Here is a 24,682-nt window from a genome sequence, read left to right on the forward strand (position 1 = left end):
TTTTTATTATATCATTGGTTACTGTTGTACCTGTTTGATCCTCTTCCAGCAAATATATAGAGAAAATAAGAAAATATGACATATATGGTCCAGTTAGTCATTTGATTTGGTGCCTCCTCATTGGCTGGGGCCCCTGGGTACATAAAAAATTTAATAAAGTACATAATTTAATAACAATTTTTGTTTTAGTCTTTTTTTTTTTAAATTGAGAGAGATCCAGACTCTTTTACAACACTACCAAGCTCATTCCAAATTTTATGAGACTTGACTAGTATGTCCAGATCTTATTTTCTTCACTTAATTTTACTGAATAAACGTTGTTTTATTTGTGTCCACTAGGCGGCGCTAGCCCCTGATTAGACGGATTAGTAGAAGAAGAGCGTAGACATTTCTTACAGCGAACGTGATTGGTCTGGCTTGGTCACGTGACTTCCTGGAGGGGCGGGGAGGGGAAAACATGGCGGAGGAGGCAGGGAACATAAACATAGTTGATCCTGCTGAAGATCCACAGCAACATGATGACCAGCAAGTTTCCACTCCAGCGACTCCAGCGACTCCCGAGCCGCCCGGCGACGACGGCGAGCTGGACAGAGCCGAGAGGCCCGCCGCGGCGGAGAACAGCTGGTCCGGCCCCATCCTGTCTCTGGCTCGCAGGGCCACCGAGACGATCAGCGGCGGGATGAGCCTCGCTGCTGCCCCCAGGAAACCCTCCCTCGGGGGGGCAGCGAGCCCCCTGGCCGAGAAGGAGCCCGAGAATGAGCTCAGCAGCAGCGGGAAGAAGCTCCCTGGTAGGATTGTGGTTATTTCTTGTATTTCTTGTTACTCAAACTAGTTGGCACTTTCCTTGTAAGTTGAAACTAGTGGAGTTGTTACTTCCCCTCGCAAATGAGTAAGCTGTTTGTCAGTAGTCCAGACACATGACCCCATACAGAGGTGTCAAGTATTCACAGTCATACTCAGGTAGAAGTATAGATACTAGAGTTTAAAAATACTCCTGTAGAAGTTGAAGTATCAACTCAAGTTTTTTACTCAAGTAAAAGTATAAAAGTACTGGTTTCAAAACAACTAGATTAGTTATGGTCAGAGGTGGACAGAGTACTCGACCCCAGTACTTGAGTAAGAGTACAAATACTACTGGTCAAAATTTACTCCGTTACAAGTAAAAGTAGCTCAGTCAAAATATTACTCGAGTAAGAGTAGAAAAGTACTTGCTTTTAAAGGTACTTAAGTATCCAAAAGTAAATGCTTTTAAATTTACTTTAAGTAAGAGTAAGAGTAGATTTCTTATTTTCCACATCAGTAAATTACTATATTTTTTCTAAATTAATTTAAGGATCTTTTAACTTTTGTTTCTGAGAATTAACTCTTTGAAACCAGCTGCACTGATGTGCTGCTTTTAGAACCACAATGTTATATAAAACCTGCAGAAACACCAAAAACAAATCAAATGAATGGGATCATAAGAGGACAGCAGATGATGCAGAGTTTATTAACAATCATGAACTGAAACCAAATGAACCTGCACCATCCAACTAAGTCTAGATCCCCCTCAAAGACCACTGCTTTACAAAAAACTACATCTCTGCTTTCAAGACAAACGCAGGCTACTTTGGCGGTATCGTTTTGAGGAGGCTTGACGTATTTCCGCTTTACGTACATCCCAGTGGAGAGCGTGCACTGATAGGTCTCCTCCTTTGACAAAAACAGCTTGTGTCCAATAGGATTTTAGGGAAGAAGAAAAAAGAGCAGACCTGAAAGTAACGAGTACATTTTAGCCTTCCTAGAAATTTACTCGAGTAAAAGTAAAAATATTTGTCTTGGAATTGTATTCAAGTAAGAGTAATAAGTACCAAAGAAATCTAATACTCAAGTAAAGTACAAATCCTCTGGATATGTACTTAAGTACAGTACTCAAGTAAATTTACTCCGTTACTGTCCACCACTGGTTATGGTGCAGATGTTCATCATTACAGTACCAGAGCTTCAACTCAGCGTCAACTTACATTACCAAGACCAAAAACTAATTCAATGAAAAACACTGTTGTATATAGAGCAATTTCATCATGGAACACTCTTCCTTTAAATATTAGGAGCATTCCAAACAAGAAATCATTCAAAAAACATGTTAAGTCACTTTTTAGATTGGAGAGTTAATAGTGTTATGTTATCATTTTGGGAACTGTGATTTATTCTTTTCTTCTCTTTTTAATTGCAAGTGGATCTGTGTATATTTTGTAACTGGAATTGTATGTTATTGTGTATTGTTGTTTATATTGTACTTTTTAAATAGGACCCCAGGAAGACTAGCCTGGCGTTTGTGCGTCGGCTAATGGGGATCCTTAATAAACATAAACTTAAAGTGTAAAAGTAATGTAAGGGGGAAAAAAGCCCTTACGGACAAAAGCCATTGAAAATGAATGCATCTTAGTATAATGCAAATATATTAAAGAACCATATATGTGTACTATTGAGCATTAACATGTGTTTCAGAGAGCAGAAGATATGATGACTAGTTGCCTATAAGTATTGTAATGGTGCAAAAAGTCAAACTTCAGAGGCATGTTATCATTTATCCTAACCTTTATTGGAATGTACATCCAAGTTTAGTTGCAGGAATCTGAGGGAACGGATGTAAGAACAAAACTGGACAAGAACATCTGAAACAACCACAACCAAATTCACTCTATCCGGATGGAGCAATTTAACTGGATAGTTTTTTTTTTTAAAGGCCGAAATGAAATAGAGTAACAAGGCTGTTTTTAAAATGTAAGGAGTAAAAAGTACAGATAATTGCGTGAAAATGTAAGGAGTAAAAGTAAAAAGTTGTCTGAAAAATAATTACTCCAGTGAAGTATAGATAACCAAAATTTCTACTTACCGGTAAGTAAGGTAACAAAGTATTTGTATTTACACCTCTGGACATATCTAGATTTAATGTTCATGACCTGCAGTTCTTTCACGGTACATTTTGAATTTGGACAGTCTTTCAAGCTCCCTAATGTCTGTCTCTGCTACTTTCACAGTTATTCCCCCTAAAGAGCCCATGGCAATAGAGAGATCCAACCTCCTCAGTATGTTGAAGCTGAGCATCAAAATATTAATTCAGTCCTCCTTGAACCTGGGCAGGACTCTAGACTCCGAGTACCCTCCTTTGCAGCAGTTTTTTGTTGTTCTCGAACAATGCCTCAAACATGGACTTAAAGGTGAGACCATCCAAGAAGGTGCCTGTTTTAGTACTTTGTACTTATCTGCTGTCAGAACTAGGGGTACCAGTAGTCACTTTTAAACTTTTTCTCTTTCAGCCAAGAAATCCTTCATCGGTCAGAACAAGTCCATATGGGGACCTCTGGAATTGGTTGAGAAGTTGTGTCCAGAGTCTGTCAATATTGCCACCAGTGCCAGAGACCTGCCTGGCATTAAGTGTGTTGCTGCATTCATTTTATTTTTTACAGAAAAAGCAGGCGCACCTTGCACATGATTGACTGTGTAGTAATTCTGTTATTGTTTTTCAGGACTGGTTTAGGAAGAGCACGGGCGTGGCTGCATTTGGCACTCATGCAGAAAAAGGTCGCGGACTACATGAAAGCCTTGTTGGATCACAAAGACCTCCTGAGGTTCGTTACAGCACTCAGTGATGTGGATGCAGTATCTTAAATTGGTTCAATTAACAACATGTGGATTTTTTTATTTAATTTTTCAATTTCCCAGTGAGTTTTATGACTCTGGAGCTTTAATGGTGGAAGAGGAAGGAGCGGTAATGGGGGGGTTGTTGGTGGGCCTCAACGTAATCGATGCTAATCTCTGTATTAAAGGAGAGGATCTTGATTCGCAGGTCAGTGTCCCAAAAGATTCCTGGTTTTCATTCTCTCTCCAAACAAACTTATCTCTCTCTCTCTGTTTCACATTAAGGTTGGAGTCCTAGACTTTTCCCTTTACCTGAAAGACTCTGCTCAAAGTGAGACTCCAAAAGAGTACGTGCATGCGCTCAGATCTCATTTGTACCACTTTCATCATGCTTGGAGTGTCTGTTTTTATTGCAATTCAAAATGTCTCGTCTTGATAGAAATACTCATCCCAGCAGGCCTAGTGTACATCTAACCCCTCAGTTTTTTCTCTTTTCTGACAGTGATTCCAAGATGACGGCCATATTGGACCAGAAGCACTACATTGAAGAGTTAAATCGTCACTTAAGTGGCACCGTCACCGACCTTCAGGCTAAGATGGACTCTCTGGAGAAGACCAACAGCAAGCTTGTAGAAGAGGTCAGACATACTTTTTATGTGCAGTTGTTTTTGTTTTTTTTGTGAAACAAAAGGAGGTATAGTTCCCAAAGACGACCATAGCATCTACATAATTTTTCTTTTTCTTCTTCTCAGCTGACGGCAGCAACAGACAGAATCAACTCTCTGCAGGAAGAACAGGAGCAGCTAAAGAAGGAAAATGAGCAAATTTTGCAGTCCAGCCAGAAGAAGGAAGAGGTTCTCCTACAGCAAACCGCAGTTAAACCGTTTTAACTCTAACATACATGCTGTATATACTGGATATATACATACATATTTATGTTTCCAGGCAGCCCTTCAGGATAGCCAGGTGGAACTGGAAACATACAAACAGTCTCGACAAGGCCTGGATGAGATGTACAACGTGGTCTGGAAACAGTACAAAGAGGAAAAGCGGATTCGCCAGGTAGCGTATCGTCAAGTATTATCATCTAACATGCATACAGCATTTAATAGATGAGAAATATTTGTTGGGTTTTCTTTTAAAATTATGAATAATAATTGGATTTTAAGAAAATTGACAATTAAAATGCAATTCCAGCTACTGATATTAGTCTATATGCTGGCTTTTTTTGGTTTGTTTCAAAGCATATGTAGAGGCCTAAGAACAGTTCATAGCTTGTAACTGTTAACATGATTAAAACTGTGTTACATAAGTTCATGAGATATAATTTCATATTCATTATATGTGTTAAAATGATACATTATGTGATTTAGAATTACAAAGAGTAGTTAAAATATATAAGTATATAAAGTATATAAGAATTAATTTGTTTATGTATGTGATTTGGAAGTTAAGGATAAAAGGTGTACTTGCTCTTTAAGAGTTACCTTCACAGCTGCCATTGATTACCTGCAGTGGATGAAGGAGAGTCAGAGCTTGAGAGCAGTGGAGGCAAACGGTTTTCTTACCTCTCTCTCTTTGTTGCATTTAGTTACAAAAGGTGTTTTTTGGCCAGCTTACTTTTCTTGCCAGTGGATGTACACTCTGGGAATGAGTAATAAAGCGGAGATCCTTATTTTTGTTTTACTACGTTTCTGGAGTGAACTTTTTTGATCAGTGTTGCTAGGCTAAGCAACGAACACCACTTGTGGATGTAGCTTCTTGCTAACTGACTGGGACAGAGTAAGCCATAAGCAACTATCTCAAGTTCGAATTTAAACCTCTACAGCATAGCTGTTCATGCAATATTACTTTTTTTCTTAAAATAAATCCATCCATCCATCCACTTGTTTCTATATGTAAAAACACGTAAGAGTCACAGTGTACTACCTGTTAAATTATTAAAGAGATTCCACGACTTCTTTGTGGGTTTTAAACAATGTCTTGTTAGACTTAGATTTAAAAAATGTTTTTTTTTTCTGCCTTATAGACTCTTAAATTGAATGTGACTCGTACCTTTTGTGTGTGCGGTGAATAATGTCAGGAGTTACAGCGTGAACTGGAGCTCCAAGGGGGCTTGAAGCAGGAGATGGAGGTGGCAATGAAGCTACTGGAAAAAGACACGCTCGAGAAACAAGACACGCTGGCCGCATTAAGACTCCAGCTCGACCAGGTCAAGACTCTTAACCTACAGATGTTCAACAGAGCTCAGGTGAACACAGATGTGTGCGCTCTCTTTCTCCTGCACATATAAACAGAATGCACATGTGTAAGACCTGTGTGGTTCCTCAGGACTCAGAGCGAGAAGCAGAAAGGAAGCAGACAGAGGCTGTGCAGCTGGAACAGAGGCTGAAAGAAATGGAGAAAGCCATGTTGGACCTCGAGCAGAGGTATGCATTTGTGCATGTTTACTTGGTATTTAAAGCTATTCATTAGATTAACATTCATTTTGTTTGATTTGATTGTTTCAGACTACAGAACTCTGAGCATGAGCGCAAACAGAGTGACCAGTCAGACACAGACATGAAGGTGGAGCTGGAAAGAAAAGTGGATGCTTTGCAGAAACAACTAACAGACCTGGACACACTAAGGTTAAGATGCACACAGTGGGGACATGAAAGTAACATGGAAATCAGTGAAGTTATGAGAATGATACCATTAGGAAGGGTTCATGAAAAGGAATGCGTAAAAAAAGAAAACCACCTAGAAGCTGATCGGGACTAATCCTCAAGATTAAGTTCAACCTTCTTAGGCTCACCTACCTTTTGCTAATTATAGCTTTAAGTGAAACCTATAGTTGTAATTGGCTGAAGTGAAGCAACCTTACCTTGAGTTGAAGCAACACACTGATGTGGATTTTCAGCCGTCCAGGTCGTTGTAATTCTTACACCTTAATCAGGGCAACTGGAAATCCTTTTCTTGTAGCCATGAAAAAGACTTCAGATCCACTGAAACACAGACCCCTTTTGAGATCTTTGTAATCTCAGCGTTCACCAGCAGTAACAACTATTTTTAAAGAGATTTAAATATTGACAGTTACCTGGAACTAGGAATGGGCGATGTTTTACCATTCACGATATACCGTCAAAAGAATTCCACACGATAAGAATTTGTCATGTTGCGGTAAAAACGATAAATTCCCGTTGATGATGTTTTTGTGTAAAGCTGATTTTTGGAAGGAAGGAAGGAAGGAAGGAAGGGAGGGAGAAAAGAGGAAGGGAGAAAAGAGGAAGGGAAGAAGGAAGGAGAGAGCAGAAGGAAGGAAGGAAGGAAGGAAGGAAGGAAGGAAGAAAACAAGTAAGGAAGGAAGGAAGGGAGAAAACAAGGAAGGAAGGAAGGAAGGGAGAAAAGAGGAAGGGAAGAAGGAAGGAGAGAGCAGGAGGAAAGAAGGAAGGAAGGGGAAAAAAGAAGAAAGGAAGGGAGAAAACAAGGAAAGAAGGAAGGAAGGGAGAAAAGAGGAAGGGAAGAAGGAAGGAGAGAGCAGAAGGAAAGAAGGAAGGAAGGGGAAAAAAGAAGGGAGAAAGAAAGGAAGGAAGGAAAGGGGAGAAGGAAGGGAGAAAACAAGGAAGGGAGAAAAGAGGAAGGGAAAAAAGAGGAAGGGAAGAAGGAAGGAAAGAGCAGGAGGAAAGGAGGAAGGAAGGGAAAAAAGAAGGAAGGAAGGAAAGAAAGAAAGATAAATTCCCGTTGATGACAAACATGGCGGATCTGGGAGCGAGATAGATTCATAGTTAAAAAGGTGGAGTTGAATTGGTATTTTTTTTTATCGTCATTTTTATCGTTATCGGGATAAATGCCAGAAATAATCGTGATACATTTTTTAGTCCATACCGCCCATCCCTACCTGGAACATAACATTTCCCTTTGGGGAATAATAAAGTATTATTGAGTTGAATTCTGTGATATTAAAGCAGCCTGATGAGTAAAGATGTCTCTTCTCAACACAGGTTAGGATTGGAGAATGAACTGCGGACTGAGAGGGAACAGAGACAAGGCTTGCAAAAAGCTCTCCAGCGAGAACAGGACAACAGCACTGAACTCCGGACTCAGCTGCAGCAGCTCCAGGGCCTCCATGTGGTCAGTCAGTCATTTAGAGTTGCAGAAATGGAGATGATATGCATAACCATGGCCACAAAATACTCATCTTCAACTCTTAAACATCACAGTTGTCATTACACTTCTCACTGGGTTCTGTTTCCTTATATAAATACATACACATCCCCTGTAAAAGCAGAAGTTATGATCGGTGAGCACCCCCGCCCACCTTTCCTGCATCAGCCCTGTTGAAATATTTGGAAACACGTGTACAGAAAGTATAAAAATAATCACAAGTACTATACACCCACAAATTTAGTATAAGTCATATGTGCTCTTTAAAACATTAAACATTGTATAAATAAGATCAATTACTTCAATGATTTTCCTTCATGGTCCAAGAACTGGTTCATACAGTACGTGTACCGTATGGGGTACATCACAAAACATTCAGAGATCAAATTTGACTTCATGTTTCCGTTTTTTTTATTTTTCTCATGGAAGTCATCTTAAAGACTGGTTTTTCATTTCTATATTTCATGAAGGCTCAGCTGATAACTTCAGGCAAACCTTCATTCCATCTTAGTTGTTCCTAAACGATGTAAACAAATGCTTTATAATGCTGCAGAGAAGTGTGATTTTGCCTTTTTTATGGTGCAGGAGCTGGAGGATTTGAAGCAAGAGAAACAACAGCTGCAGCAGAAATGTGAACAGCAGGAGCAGGCACTTCAGGAGATGGGACTGCATCTTAGCCAGTCAGTAATTCTGAGATTTGTTTATTTTTCATGGCACAAGATTCTTCTTTAAACTGTTTTTGTCTGTCAAAGGTCTAAACTTAAAATGGAGGACTTCAAAGAGGTCAACAAAGCCCTAAAGGTAAGCTGTGATGAAATAAAGGTGTGCTTATATTGCTGAAAACCTGCAGCTGTAACATGCTTGTCCACTGGTTCCAGGGTCACGCCTGGCTGAAGGATGATGAAGCGACTCAGTGCAAGCAGTGCCAGAAGGAGTTCTCCATCTCACGCAGAAAGGTTTGATTTTTTTTTTTTTTTTTTTTTTTTAAAAAGGTCTGTGTATTTGGACAGAAAAATTAATCAATGCGTTGTGTTTACAGCACCATTGCAGAAACTGTGGCGACATCTACTGCAACAGTTGCTCTGGTAACGAGCTGGCCTTGCCTTCCTATCCTCGGCCGGTGCGAGTGTGCGACATGTGCCACTCCCTGTTGCTGAAGAGGAGCACAGCCATGGTTTCCTGACAAGCTTTAATGTTTCTGACACCGCAAAATTAACTAACTGCTCTGATTTTAAGTGCTTAAGTTAAAAAACAAATGTCATCAAACCTGATTTGATGTTCCATCACTGCTGTTTCCTGAAATTCAGGTACTCTAGTTCCTTTTTACTAAACTAACAGCCACCTTTTTAGACTTACTTGGAGGATCTTGCGTATATGCTCAGGGGGAATTTCTGGAGACTGAAAAAGTTTTAAATATGGTCAAAGTTTTCCTTGCTGTTGATTTAACAATTTACTCATTTGATAAACTGACTTTTTTTTTTTTTTAAACTCAAATCAAATGTATGTTATTTTTGAGGTCCCATTATTACTGTTGCAGCTGCTTTATAATGAACATGCAAACTGGTTTTGATTTTGAACTCACATTTTTCCAATATATAGCAGCTTTGAGCTGGATACATATGTGTATAAATGTAGAATGTTGACAAAATCTAACTATTTTAGAATGTATTAAAAGTTTTGTGGGTCATATCCACGGCCACAAATCCCTTCCATGATTTGGAAATCACTGATTTTTTTTTTTTGCAATTTGATGAACAAATAAAACCTCCTGTTTTTCCACTTCTCAATTGGTTCAACTGGATAATTGGATATTCCAGACTAGTTTATTGACTTTGTGCACAAAAAATACAAATGGCATTTGAAGCAGTAAAAACCTCCATCGTAGCAAATGTGAAATTCAATTGCCCTTGATATACAGCCTTCATCCGCAAAAAAGGGAGGGGAAAAAAAAAAACACTGTAGAAAGCCAAACACTCAGATCATGTAAAAGGACTGAATTGAGATTATAACATCTTAACTGAAAAAGAAACAACCTAAACACAATGTAGAAGAAGAAAAATGAGGTCTAAAACATCAAGACACCGGACATTTACAATTTTTCCCACTCATGCACTCAGACTTTGAATTACATGTTAAATCTACCAGCACAGGAAGAGTTAACCATGAGGAACAGCTGGATGTTTGGTGAACAGTAACACAAAGCAACGCTTCTGGGAAATGGAAATTAAAGCACGGTTTTTGTAATGTGTCAGATCTGTGAGGAATGGGAAAGATGACATCTCAAGACATTTCTTATGACAACTTAGAATTCTCTCTGTAGCTCATCCACTTCAAAAAAAAAAAAAAAAAGGAAAAAAAAAAAAGCGCAACCCCTCTGCTGTATTTTCAAAACAGCCTCATACTTTATTTTCCAGTTCTTCTTGCAAAATGCTGAATTAAAAAAAAGGGGAGGGGGAGAAGAAAAATAAACAAAAATTACTACATTCCCCACCCCCCGCCAAGTCCATTCATTGAGCCTCTACTTCCTCCTCCACCACTGCCGCCATAGTAACTGCTTCCCATTCCGCCCTGGTTACCTAACAAGAGAGAGAAAATACACACTATAGGACCGGAGAGTTCAATCACTAGTTGCAGAAAAGTATGTCCCTCCAGGCTGAGCCTTTTCTAGATAAGATTATCTAGAACAAATAGGTGGTGTGTATTAACTGAGAGACAGTGTTTTCCTTGGGTTTGCCCTTGAGCTTGAAAAGTGAGATAAATATGACATTCTTCTTGAATAGACAAAATAGAAATGTAGCATGTGTTTGGTAGTGTTTCACATTTGTTTGTTATTTAAAGCCTAAAAAAGGAAAGCTCTAAATTGTTACCATTCCTGAAGATGTAATCCACAAATCCAGCTTTCTAGCCCATGTGAATAGTAGTCACAATTACTGAACCAACACTTACAGTTGTAAAACTTTACTAGAAACAGTGTTTAGGCATGCCTATCGTGTGTCCATAAAACTAATTTGCTAGGCCAGGGTATGCTACACTTTTATTTATTTTAAGAAGGCTCACTTTTTGTTTCCAGATTTATTATATTTATAATGACCACAACTGGCCGGATAGCATCTGCTTTAGTGCACAAGTAAACAAGGATATAGAGAGTTATCACGACACTCACTGTAATCACTGTAGCCTCCCATATTTCCTTGGCTGCTGTATCCACCAGAGTACCCTGAGCTTAGCTGGCCTCCGCTGTAAGATGACTGGTTCCCTGTAAACAACATATTCGTTTAGGAACTTAAAAACATAAAATCTTTATTTAAACATTTTATTTAAAACAGCAGCAAACTTTTTTTTACTTTTTTAAACTTTTTAACACTAATCCTGCAATACTTACCCATGCCACCCATCATTTGGCTGCCATAGGCTCCATTACTGCCACCTGCTGTTGAGTTTAAGAACAGCTCCACATAGCGGTGTTCTGAGGAGTGGACAGATAATTCTGATCATATAGCTTCAAAAACCAACAGACTTTGTAACAGTTATTTCAAAACGAACTATGAGCAAACTCACGCATGTTGGCTTTGTCTTTGGACATGGCCGCCACGGCATCTTCGTGAGTTGCAAACTCGACATCTGCCTCCCCAGTGACCCGACCATCGGGGCCGATCTCAATATGAACCCGCACAGGATTTAGAGGAGAGAAGAACTAGAAAGGAAAAGAAAAAAATGTTTTTTTTTTTTTTATTTTTAGGAAAGTTACCAAGTTCACCATGCTCAACCTTAAAAAATTTGTAACAGTGGACAGTCAATGTTGAAGCTACATCTTACGTTGTAGATATCTGTCTCTGTGGCTCTGTAAGGCAGGCCTCTCATGTGGACACAGTGGCCTGTTGTGCTCTGAAATGAAGAGCCACCATCGCCATATCGTCCATCCGATACACCTGGATATACAATGAGATTAACACAGGGTCTTACTTGGACTTTACATCCTAATCTTATTATTTTGATTATGCAGTGTGTGCATAAAGGAACATAGGCTCACTGATATTATAAAGAACAAAACTGCATAGGTAATGACACTAAAACCGATTGCACTCACCCCCGCCATAGCCGCCTCGACGCATTCTGTCATAGGATCCGCCTCTGCCCATCATGTTGTAACCACGACCGCCAGAGGGCCGGTCATAGGGGCCAGGTCTCTGCATGCCCATGGGCTTCCGCTGGGGTTCGTAATGAGTTCGCACCTCGGCACGGCTACTCTTGAAGATCTCAATGTACCTAAGAGCATAGAAATACAACCAATAAGGGATGGGGAAAGGATAGGAATTGCATTTGCTTAATACTGGGCTATGCAAATGCTGCCATGTTGTAGTCCATTGGTTGTAATATCTTAGTACTCAATACTTGGTAATTTGATAGTTTAAAGAACAATTACTGCCTCGAAAATAACATTTATTGCCCGAACTAATAAGGGCCTTTGTAACTTGAACTTTTATTATGGTTACCTGAGGCAAATTATTGTTGCTGTATTAGGGACCTTTGTCCTTGCCACGACAGCCAGTGTCCTGGTTTTAGAGGGTCAGAGAGCTCCAGCCCTACTGCAACCCACGCTAAGCATTACCTGTGGCAGTGGGCTCAGGATCCTTGTGTACAGTGGCCCTTTTATTTTACTACCAGGGAAACTCCTTACCATTTAGCTACCTGGACTTGTGTTTAGTGCTCAGACACCATCTTTCCTTATAATTTGTTTGGTAAACCAATTCAAAACTAATATCTTTAGATTATGCCCAAGCACTAATCTTCCCACTGAACATTATGAATGTATGGTAAAGTAGAATCTAGCATAGCATTTAGTGTTTGTGTGAGATAACTATTATGAATAAGCTTCATGTTGTGGTAGCTTTACATTCGGTTCAGATGTTCAGGGTGCACACCATAAGAAAAGCAACTTATCCAGCCAACCAACCAACCATCCCCACCTGTGCCCTATTCTTTCCTTGTGTTTCTTTAGAGCCTTTTCAGCTATATCCTGTGAAGCAAACTGCACGAAGGCCTCCCCCGTACTCCTCCCCTGGATGTCCACCGGCAATGTTATCCCATTTGGCACGATTTCCAACCCTTCAACCCAAGGACAGATAACCCCAGCAGGGGACATATTAAATCACATGCCCAATCACAGAGAACTTTCTCTAAAGAGATAGAAAACTTATGGAAAACTCTATACATCACACACATACCGTTCTGTTTTTTTTTTTATTTGGCCAGTTAAAAGGAATGACATTCACTGTATACTGGGGTTAAAGTAGAAATGACAGAATAGAGAAAGAAAATGGAAAAGGGCATTGTGTGAGACACCAGGTGGGTGACATGAGTAAAATAACTTTATCCCGCCATTGAGTACTATTCTAAGATCTGGCATACAATATTTGCTAGAAAATTATTCAAGAGACGAGGGGTGAGAAAAATGTGGGAAAAGTAATGGCGGTGGGGTATGAGTAGTGTAATATCAGTGATGAATGGGACCCGTTCCACTGTTAGTAGGGATGCACTGATTGCTTGGCACATGACTGAAAGGATTTGCAACTTGATTGATTTCCAACAGATCAAATTCCTTTTTTTTATTGATTTTTAACATGGGGCATTCTGACCATAGCAGCTCAGTCAAACACTCATATGATGGCATACTATGTCTTTGGTGTTTAAGTTCTTTGCAGATCCAAAGGGAGCAATTTGTAATGTCTGTGAGGTGTTAAAAAATAATGTCAGATGGTGCATAAGGCACCACAATAAGAAAAAATAAATTCTATTAAGGCCCCATGCATGCATGCTGCACACATACATCTCATATGTATACGTGTATGCATGGTTAACTCAGCAGTTGTGCCCTGCAAGTAGTTGCCTTAAAAGCTTGAAAAATGCTGGTGACATAAGACGACAGGAGGAAATGCAATAACTACAGACAGGAGGTCCTGATTAGATGAAGTATGTTAGAAAACACCTCTGGTTGCAACAAGCATGCATAGTAAAAGAAAAGGAAAGAAAGAAAAGAGCCCACCAAAATTGTTTCTTTTCCCACATAAAATACCCAAATAAAACGTGTGCTGTCAATTACAGTTCCTTCACAGAAAAATCAGAATAGGTTATCAGACTTTTATTAAAAAAAAAACAAAAATGGAAGAGGCCCAGAAAAATGCAATCGGTGCATCTCTAATCATTGGTAAATAATCATTAGGAATAAACTTTAAAATATAATACATCTTCAGAGTAGACCAGGTTTAAGGAAAGGGGTGATGAATGTGAGCCGAAGAAGGATATGGTGTGTAAAGATGGGAGTGTATCAATGAACAAATTCATGGCCGTGGACAATTACAAGTATTAATCATTTATGTTTATATTTAAACTGGTCTCTGTTCCCGGTGTTATTTATTCACCCTGTATCAATCCAAAAAACAAAGTTTCATTATTATACAACATTGGGGAGGAGCTAACCATACTCAGTAGTACTGTCTTCTATGTGCATCAGATGCAACAACTAGTCAGCGCTGTTGAAACAAGGTAAAGAGAAAGAAAGATGGAGGAGGAAAAAAAGCTGAAATCACTAACAACAGGGGGAACAGTAAACCACAGACAGGACAGTTCTTACCTGAGAAAAACTGTACTATCTCCTCCTTGCTGCAGCCAAAGGGAAGGCCCCGGAGACGCACAAGCCCATCTCCCGCTGTCTCTGGGCAGTTTGGGCCAGTGTGTTTCATGACCCAATCCATCTCCACATTGTTGGATTTAAAGACTGCATCAAAAGAAACAGAACAACAAGTTATTACAGCTTAAAAAAAGAAGCAACTACAGTGCTTATCAGGGACTCATCAAGGTGCTTTACATTTGTTTGCTGATGTACCAACCCTCAACATATCGGTGACCCATCGTTTCTCTGTCCTTCTTCACAGCAATCTTCAGGTCGTCTTCCGTCTCCAGTTCCACAAATGCCTCCCCGCTTGGACGTCCCTCTCTTGTGTAGGTGAAGTGGATTGCGCCTCCATTGTTAAGCATTTTGCAACCTGTAAAACATTTTATATGAAAATTGCGTCAAATCAAATTATTTTTTTTATTTCATTAAACACAGTACATCACAATCTATTTGTTATACGTTTGTTTTGTTATATTTATATTTTTTGGGAGCTGGGGGGTGTTGCACTGAGTTACATAGGGACAACGTTCACAATTATTTTCAGGCATTTAGGGTTATTTTTTACACACACAAGACTACTTTCTTGATGCTATTCACTCAGCACAAACTTACTATAACTACAGCTCATAAGCAAAATATTGAAGTACAGTTACGGAACCCAATTTTCACATATATCAACTGTGTTCTGAGCTGTCCAATAACAGTGGGGTCTATGTGTGCCTCCAGGACTGACTGCCCAATCAAATATCAAAATGGGACTCATCTGATATACCAGCACTTTGTACAAGACAAACTGGGATGTGCTGCAACTCCCTTTTTTCCCCACTTTCGATTTACCTAATTTTGTTTGAAGGATCATCTTTACTTCTTGTTGGTGTAAAATAAAAATAAAATACCATTTTGGTCAGAGACATACCGGTACCTGAGAAAAACCTCTGCACTTCATCCACCGAACAGGACCAGGGAAGACCCCTGATTCGAACAACGTATCCCTCATCAGCCATGACTGGTTACAACACGTGGATAAGGACAGATTTTAATTTGATCTGCAAGAGAAAAAAAGTACATATTGCAGCATTCTTCAGTCACAAATACAAACCCCCTATTAACAATTAAAAATAAGGTTTATTGGCCAAGTTTGAACATGCCAGACAGGGAATTTGACTCCGGTTATTTCATTCACTGTACAGTAAATAGACAAATGGCTCTTAATTCTATAAATTGTAATCCAATATAGTCTGCACCATCTTCTTTGTACAAAATGAAATGTTTTAAATCCATCTTCAAGCTTTGGAGTCGTTGTGAAATCGGTTTTATGGCTGTTACTAAAGACTAATTACAGCCGGGTTGCAGCGACATCTTGAGTCAGTTTTGTAGCACAAGCCGGCATGTGGCAACTCGCTTAAAAACCCTATTCCTGCGCAAACATTTTCTTCTTGTGAATACAAGAAAACTGAAAAATAAATATGTATAATTATCTTATTTCCAGCTCTGCTTTATTTTTTTGTTTTACGACGTTCACTTCACAAAAAGCGCGCGTCCTGAAGCTTGAATTATGGTCCACGTTAAATCGACGCAGAGCCCTCGCCGTAGGGTTACGGCGTAAGTTACGCGGCGACGCGCGCGTACGCCGTAGGCTCTGCGTTGGTGTAACGCGGGACCATAAATCAGCCTCGAGTCGTCCCACAAAGCGTACAACATGTGGCGCCCACGATATCCCTTCGAGGAAATACCCCGAAATAAACACTTTTTCGCTTGCATTAAACGGATAGTGAAGCGAAAACGTTGTTTTTTTTTAATAAACCAGTTGAGTTTGACTGTTTTTAGGCTTGTGGCCTCCAGCATTTAACAACCGCACCCGGATACAAGAACAAAAGCGGCCCTTTCAGACTGCGCCATGTTCTTAGCTGCCGAGCTAGCATTACCAACTAGCGACGATATACTGAAAGAAGACCTCATAAATATAGAGTCGCTACTGTGTTTTTTTGTTAAACTAAAATAAATATATTCGCTGCTACTTACGTGAGTTGAGCAAAGATGTGAATGTATAATACGGTTACCTGAGCGAGCGTAGATGCTACACGCCGGAGTTTGTATGACGGGATCGACGTGATGCGGTTGAACCCTAGCACGCAGTTGCCAGATCGGCTGGAGCCAACCCCCTTTCAGGACCCGTAACCCGGAACGTTTAGCCCTCCCCTGTGTCAGACGAAAACACAATGATTGAGTTTAAATACATCTGTGACAAATATAAATGCATCTTTTTGGGTTTGGATTTCATAAAAAAAAATATTGTGCAATTTTGTAACGTTAAACAAAATGTGGGTTTTTATAAGCACCTGGCAATCCCGGGTGAAAAAGCAAACGCCTCAGACTGGCCTCCGTTCACGCCCAGAAACTATGACGTAGTTCCCCGGGACCTTGTCTGGCCTGGTACCGCGTCTCCCGGCCTATAAATCAGACTGACCATGTTTACAAAGGCCAGTAACTTGTATTTGTTTTATTTTATTTTTTTATATACATTTAAATTGTTATTTCCTTTACACGTTTTGAAACATTCACACTGTACAACATACTAAGACACTCATACCAACACAATGTCACTAAAGGCCACACATTTACTAACAAACCAGTTTATATTTGAGTTTCCTTTTACAGTAGTGGTATCAAATTACCATATGCTCTTAATGTCTTGCTAAAAGCAGAGTATAGTGTTCGATAAGTCTTGAATCCTAGCTTTTACTGATCTGTGTAATCCGAAAATCATCATCTTAAATCTTTTTTGCTTCATGAAACAACAAGCACCAATCCAAGATTTTGCTCTGGTTTTGGACCACTATTGTCGAGATATAGAGGACATTTATTGAAATTAGTAGAGATTTGTGCAGGGGTTTACCCTCCTCCAGCAACTACACGTAAGGAAATTTGTACGTTGTGGAATAAATGTATTCAATTTAAAGTATTCCTTTTTTTGCCACAGAAAAATGTTAAGAAAATTCGAGCCATCCCTGTATGTATGCATCAGAAAACAACGTTATTTAAGTGCTGTTGCTGAACATTAAATTACGTATTTGCAGCAAAACCTATGCACATTTTTGAGTGGTATCCGTGGTGATATATAACATTGATGTTGATTATTAATTTATTCTGTTCCCCTAATAGCTATTATGTCATGAACACAAGAATAAAGTATTTTACATTTACTGGAGTTACCAATATACTCCATGTATAAGTATAAGTTTGCATGTATAAGTTCAAAGGTCGCTTACATGCATCACAGAATGGTATTTTAATAGCACTGACCAACCCTCGCTACAGCTCGGTTCGCTACCAATCGCACATGTGGAAACATTGGTACGCATGCCTTTTATAGTTTTTATTGCTTTTATTTATTTTAATGGTGTTTTTATTTGTTAGCTTGATGTGTATTTATATTATCATGTATTTTTTGTGTTTGTTGTATTGTATGTTATTGTTTTCCTTTACCCTCTTTCCCTGCTGACTACGGTCGATAATAAAGATGATTGACTCCAAAACAAGTCATTCAGTGCATCGGTTTTGACTTTACATACATTAGTGAAACTAGTAACTAGTTAAGTTGGTCAAAGTGACACTAATTTGCTTTTTGTCCTTAATGATAATCATTTTAGTATTAAAACTGATTAAATTACATATTTGCAGCAAAACCTATGCACATTTTTGAGTGGTATCCATAGTGATACATAACATTGATGTTGATTATGAATTTATTCTGTTACCCAAATAGCTATTATGGCATGAACACACTAATAAAGTGTTTTACATTTACTGGAGTTACCAAAACCAGTCATTCAGTGCATCTGTTTTGACTTTACATATATTAGTGAAACTAGTAACTAGTTAAGTTGGTCAAAGTGACATTAATTTGCTTTTTGTCCTTAATTATAACCATTTTAGTATTAAAACTGATTAAATTACATATTTGCAGCAAAACCTATGCACATTTTTGAGCGGTATCCATAGTGATAACATAACATTGATGTTGATTATGAATTTATTCTGTTACCCTAATAGCTATTATATCATGAACACACTAATAAAGTGTTTTACATTTACTGGAGTTACCAAAACCAGTCATTCAATGCATCTGTTTTGACTTTACATACATAAGTGAAACTAGTAACTAGTTAAGTTGGTCAAAGTGACACTAATTTGCTTTTTGTCCTTAATTATAACCATTTTAGTATTAAAACTGATTAAATTACGTATTTGCAGCAAAACCTATGCACATTTTGAGCGGTATCCATAGTGATACATAATATTAATATTGATTAGGAATCTATTCTGTTACCCTAAAAGCTATTATATCATGAACACACTAATAAAGTGTTTTACATTTACTGGAGTTACCAATATACTCCAAAACCAGTCATTCAGTGCATCTGTTTTGACTTTACATGCATAAGTGAAACTAGTAACTAGTTAAGTTGGTCAAAGTGACACTAATTTGCTTTTTGTCCTTAATTATAACCATTTAAGTATTAAAACTGATTAAATTACATATTTGCAGCAAAGCCTATGCACATTTTGAGCGGTATCCTTAGTGATAACATAACATTGATGTTGATTATGAATTTATTCTGTTACCCTTATAGCTATTATGTCATGAACACACTGATAAAGTGTTTTACATTTACTGGAGTTACCAAAACCAGTCATTCAGTGCATCTGTTTTGACTTTACATATAATTAGTGAAACTAGTAACTAGTTAAGTTGGTCAAAGTGACACTAATTTGCTTTTTGTCCTTAATTATAACCATTTTAGTATTAAAACTGATTTAATTACGTATTTGCAGCAAAACCTATGCACATTTTGAGCGGTATCCATAGTGATACATAACATTAATATTGATTATGAATTTATTCTGTTACCCTAAAAGCTATTATATCATGAACACACTAATAAAGTGTTTTACAGTACATTTACTGGAGTTACCAAAACCAGTCATTCAGTGCATCTGTTTTGACTTAACATACATAAGTGAAACTAGTAACTAGTTAAGTTGGTCAAAGTGACACTAATTTGCTTTTTGTCCTTAATTATAACCATTTTAGTATTAAAACTGATTAAATTACGTATTTGCAGCAAAACCTATGCACATTTTGAGCGGTATCCATAGTGATACATAACATTGATGTTGATTATGAATTTATTCTGTTACCCTAATAGCTATTATATCATGAACACACTAATAAAATGTTTTACATTTACTGGAGTTACCAAAACCAGTCATTCAATGCATCTGTTTTGACTTTACATACATAAGTGAAACTAGTAACTAGTTAAGTTGGTCAAAGTGACACTAATTTGCTTTTTTCCTTAATCATAACCATTTTAGTATTAAAACTGATTAAATTACATATTTGCAGCAAAACCTATGCACATTTTTGAGTGGTATCATAGTGATACATAACATTGATGTTGATTATGAATTTATTCTGTTACCCTAATAGCTATTATATCATGAACACACTAATAAAGTGTTTTACATTTACTGGAGTTACCAAAACCAGTCATTCAATGCATCTGTTTTGACTTTACATACATAAGTGAAACTAATAAGTTGGTCAAAGTGACACTAATTTGCTTTTTGTCCTTAATCATAACCATTTTAGTATTAAAACTGATTAACTTACATATTTGCAGCAAAACCTATGCACATTTTTGAGCGGTATCCATAGTGATAACATAACATTGATGTTGATTATGAATTTATTCTGTTACCCTAATAGCTATTATATCATGAACACACTAATAAAGTGTTTTACATTTACTGGAGTTACCAAAACCAGTCATTCAGTGCATCTGTTTTGACTTTACATACATAAGTGAAACTAGTAACTAGTTAAGTTGGTCAAAGTGACACTAATTTGCTTTTTGTCCTTAATTATAACCATTTTAGTATTAAAACTGATTAAATTACATATTTGCAGCAAAGCCTATGCACATTTTGAGCGGTATCCATAGTGATACATAATATTAATATTGGTTAGGAATTTATTCTTTTACCCTAATAGCTATTATATCATGAACACAAGAATAAAGTATTTTACATTTACTGGAGTTACCAATATACTCCACAACCAGTCATTCAGTGCATCTGTTTTGACTTTACATACCGTACATAAGTGAAACTAGTAACTAGTTAATTTGGTCAAAGTGACACTAATTTGCTATTTGTCCTTAATTATAACCATTTTAGTATTAAAACTGATTAAATTACGTATTTGCAGCAAAACCTATGCACATTTTGAGCGGTATCATAGTGATACATAACATTAATATTGATTAGGAATGTATTCTGTTACCCTAAAAGCCATTATATCATGAACACAAGAATAAAGTATTTTACATTTACTGGAGTTACCAATATACTCCAAAACCAGTCATTCAGTGCATCTGTTTTGACTTTACATGCATAAGTGAAACTAGTAACTAGTTAAGTTGGTCAAAGTGACACTAATTTGCTTTTTTCCTTAATCATAACCATTTTAGTATTAAAACTGATTAAATTACATATTTGCAGCGAAACCTATGCACATTTTGAGCAGTATCCATAGTGATAACATAACATTGATGTTGATTATGAATTTATTCTGTTACCCTAATAGCTATTATATCATGAACACACTAATAAAGTGTTTTACATTTACTGGAGTTACCAAAACCAGTCATTCAGTGCATCTGTTTTGACTTTACATAAATTAGTGAATTTACCACTACAGTCACCCTGCTGTAGATTTTTCTGACAATCGTATATTTATATATTTTTTTGTACATAAGGAGACATGCCCTGTTCATTTTTATTCTACTTTATTCTTGTTCTATTTGAGATTTTCAACATTTTGCTTCTCAGTTGTCCTGCAATTGCCCCTCGGGGATGAATAAAGTTTTCTGAATCTGAATCTGAAACTAGTAACTAGTTAAGTTGGTCAAAGTGACATTAATTTGCTTTTTGTCCTTAATCATAACCATTTTTAGTATTAAAACTGATTAAATTACATATTTGCAGTAAAACCTATGCACATTTTTGAGCGGTATCCATAGTGATAACATAACATTGATGTTGATTATGAATTTATTCTGTTACCCTAAAAGCTATTATGTCATGAACACACTAATAAAGTGTTTTACATTTACTGGAGTTACCAAAACCAGTCATTCAGTGCATGTGTTTTGACTTTACATAAATTAGTGAAACTAGTAACTAGTTAAGTTGGTCTACCATGTCATGTCTTGACGTTCGTTCAGCCTCGTGATATTGGTAAACCTAACATGACGTTGCGGTCTCAAATTTGACAAGCAGAATATCCGACCAATGGGAAAGCGAGATTATTACAGCTGCACCAATGGCGTTCCGAGGAATCCCTCCAAAGGGGCGGTGCCACCGAGAACCAGTGCGTATCGGGTTAGGTTGTTAGAAAGTTAATGGCTGGGGGAAAGAGATCCTCCTCAACCCTCGCTTCGGGAGAGTTTCTGGATTCCCTGAAGTAAAAACCACGCAAATATCGCACGAGAAAGCGCCCGAGCGGACCTTCAAGTCAACCAAAACAAGCATGCAGGATGCTGTAGCCGGGACGGCAATGCTGACGGACGGCTTCGAGGACGAGATTGACTCGGTGACTCCTCGCTCCCCGGTGGCGGGGATGGGGGTCGGAGCGACGCCGGGAGGAGCCGGACTCGGGGGCATCGGCATCGGCGTCGGTGCTGGGAAGAAAGTGCGCCTTTACGGCGAGGCGGGCGGACCCGCCGCGGACAGACTGGATTTCAAACTGGCGGCCGCGGCCGTGCTCTCCTCGGGTCCGGGCTCCGGCAGCGACGAGGACGAGGTTTCCGAGGTAGCAGACGCCGTAGCCGCCGTAGCTGCCGTAGCCGCGTTAAGGGCTGATTTATGGTCCCGCGTTGCACCGACGCAGAGCACCTACGGCGTAGGGTACGCGGGGCATCGAGCGCTGAGCCGCACGTCAACGTCGCCGCCATATTGGATGTGGCAAGACTGCGCTGTAAACTAATACAAGTAAATGGACTTATTTTCATAAAGCGCCTTTTTATAAAGAAATGTACGTTTTACGGACGCACTAATATACTTGGGAAACAGTTAGGCACTAAATATAATATATTTAATTTTCTCAGACGGCAAAAATAAGAACTTTATTGATCCCACATAGGAGTAATTCATGTTATATCAGCTATAGAGAACAAGGTAGTGCCGAAAAACAATATATATTCCTCCTCACAAAAATAATAAAAATAGAGAAACATATTTTCTCATCAAAAAGCACATTTTACCTTATTTATACATTACATTACATTGTATTGTTTTTTATGTCTGAAAAATGGTTCAAATATATTATTTTGTTATTTGAAATTTTTTTAATTTGTTTTGTTGATGGGAAAAATATGTCTATTCTACAATATATATCCCCCCTCACAAAAATAGACATAATTTTTCATCAACAAAACAAATTAAAACGTTTTCAAATAACAAAATAATATATTTGAACCATTTTTCAGACATAAAAATAACAATAAAAAGGTAAAATATGCTTTTTGATGAGAAAATATGTTTCTCTATTTTTATTATTTTTGTGAGGGGGGATATATATTGTTTTTCGGCACTACCTTGTTCTCTATAGCTGATATAACATGAATTACTCCTATGTGGGATCAAGTTCTTATTTTTGCCGTCTGAGAAAATTAAATATATGTGGTGCCTAACTGTTTCCCAAGTATATTAGTGCGTGTGTGAATGAATAAATGAGACCTAAAACATACATTTCTTTGTAGAAAGGCGCTTTATGAAAATATATCCATTCACTTGTATTAGTTTACAGCGCAGTCTTGCCACATCCAATATGGCGGCGTCGTTGACGTATCGCAGCAGCGGGCGAGCCCACTCGATGCGGCGTCTACGTTTATATGTCTATGGTTGCGCGTCGGCCGCGTACCCTTCGCCGTCGCTTTAACGCAGTACCATAAATGAGGCGTTAGCAGGAGCCCGTAGCACATTCCTCCCTAGCAGCGTTATTAGCTCGCAGCTGGCAACCACCCCCTTCCCAGGCCGCGGAAATCACGCCAAATAGCCCGGTTTTTGCCTCGGAATAAACACGTGAATAACACGAGGCGGCTTTATTGCGGCGGGGTTTGGCAAAATCGGTGGTGGTGGAGGGAGGGGATATTATATTATATATTATTTATGCGGCTAAGGGCTGCGTCCGCGGCCTGGTTCGGGTGGGAGAGAGACGACGGCCTCGTTTCGGTCCCGTCGTCTCGCAGCACCATCACAAGTTCACAGTCCTGCTGCAGCTTTTCCAGCCACGGCAAATGGATGATGTCCACAACAAGGACGGGGATGCATTTATGTGCCACATGAATACCTGCCGTTTTGGTAGTGTGTGGTGCAATTACGTCACTTATCCAAATCATTTAAATGATCAGCTAACTTTTATGCGGTTTTTTTTTTAACTGGTCATCTTATAATTTCACATTTGGTGAAATTGTTGCACGTTTCACCCTTTGGCTTGATTTGTGTTTTTTACACTGGAGAGCAGCTTGAATTCATGCTGCGAGGTGTCCAACTTTCCGTGTCACAACAGGGGACAGGTGTGATGGCATCCCGTCATCTCAGATAAACATGTTGTAAACGTGGTTGTAATCACTTTAGATTTAATTGAAATAATCCAGGCACAAATATGTTATGCAAACCCACCTTTCAGGGGATTTTGTAAAAAAAAAAACCCTACAACAAATCAACAAGTGCCTTGTTATGTTCTGTTACTGCATGTCTTGTTTTAACGTGGTCAGGGATTTAATATATTCTCTGGCCACACCATTGTCAATTGTTCTTAATGAAATTCAGTTTAGTTTATCATATGACAAGAGCAGATGGAAGAATATATCTTGTTTGACAGGTAAAGAGCAAATATATGATTTGGGCAAACAGTTCATAGGTCTCGCTTTTAACATTTGCATGGCATCCTAAAGGGTGATGCAGAATTTTGCTGTCCGAACCATTGACGTCAAATTGTTATGGGATATGAAAAGAATCTGCACCACTGAACCTTGGACTTTACCTGTTGAGCAGTCTGCACTGTATTTTACTAACGTCTGACTAAAGGATTATCTGACCAAAACACGACGGTAATGACAACCAACGAAGGATGTCAGCTGACACCACTGTCAATATAGTTTGTCTGTT

At 38.5% G+C, this 24,682-nt stretch overlaps 3 protein-coding genes across 12 annotated transcripts in view; 2 read left to right on the forward strand and 1 right to left on the reverse strand.

The window, feature by feature from the left end:
• The first annotated feature begins 445 nt into the window (after positions 1-445).
• rufy1 (RUN and FYVE domain containing 1) lies at positions 446-9,579 on the forward strand. Its single transcript, XM_061725001.1, has 17 exons — positions 446-788; positions 3,024-3,203; positions 3,303-3,420; positions 3,513-3,614; positions 3,709-3,832; positions 3,910-3,971; positions 4,127-4,262; positions 4,377-4,478; positions 4,570-4,686; positions 5,708-5,875; positions 5,956-6,053; positions 6,135-6,254; positions 7,608-7,737; positions 8,356-8,450; positions 8,523-8,571; positions 8,649-8,726; positions 8,810-9,579. The coding sequence occupies exons 1-17, from the start codon at positions 458-460 to the stop codon at positions 8,951-8,953; spliced, it is 2,154 nt and encodes a 717-aa protein (XP_061580985.1). The 5' UTR covers positions 446-457; the 3' UTR covers positions 8,954-9,579.
• On the reverse strand, positions 9,558-16,642 carry hnrnph1 (heterogeneous nuclear ribonucleoprotein H1). 3 transcript variants are annotated; one of them, XM_061725003.1, is made up of 11 exons: positions 16,504-16,642; positions 15,366-15,489; positions 14,658-14,813; positions 14,402-14,545; positions 12,738-12,876; positions 11,858-12,036; positions 11,587-11,699; positions 11,329-11,464; positions 11,153-11,236; positions 10,934-11,026; positions 9,558-10,346 (listed from the first exon to the last, which is right to left on the reverse strand). In XM_061725003.1, exons 2-11 carry the CDS (start codon positions 15,445-15,447, stop codon positions 10,249-10,251), a joined length of 1,224 nt encoding a protein of 407 aa, XP_061580987.1. In that variant the 5' UTR covers positions 15,448-15,489; positions 16,504-16,642; the 3' UTR covers positions 9,558-10,248. The 3 variants fall into 3 exon arrangements, with proteins under 3 accessions (XP_061580987.1, XP_061580986.1, XP_061580988.1); XM_061725002.1 differs by having other exon boundaries at positions 15,360-15,489; XM_061725004.1 differs by having other exon boundaries at positions 10,255-10,350; positions 15,360-15,489.
• Positions 16,643-21,897: 5,255 nt separating this feature from the next.
• ankhd1 (ankyrin repeat and KH domain containing 1) overlaps positions 21,898-24,682 on the forward strand; it is a 35,478-nt gene continuing 32,693 nt past the window's right edge. For all 8 annotated transcript variants that reach the window (XM_061725006.1, XM_061725005.1, XM_061725013.1 and 5 more), the window contains exon 1: positions 21,898-22,322. In XM_061725006.1, the coding sequence (XP_061580990.1) occupies positions 22,041-22,322 (282 nt within the window). In that variant the 5' untranslated portion in view covers positions 21,898-22,040. The remainder of the gene's footprint in view (positions 22,323-24,682) is intronic.

Source organism: Cololabis saira, chromosome 7, assembly GCF_033807715.1.
Source record: "Cololabis saira isolate AMF1-May2022 chromosome 7, fColSai1.1, whole genome shotgun sequence".
Lineage (NCBI taxonomy): Eukaryota > Metazoa > Chordata > Actinopteri > Beloniformes > Belonidae > Cololabis > Cololabis saira.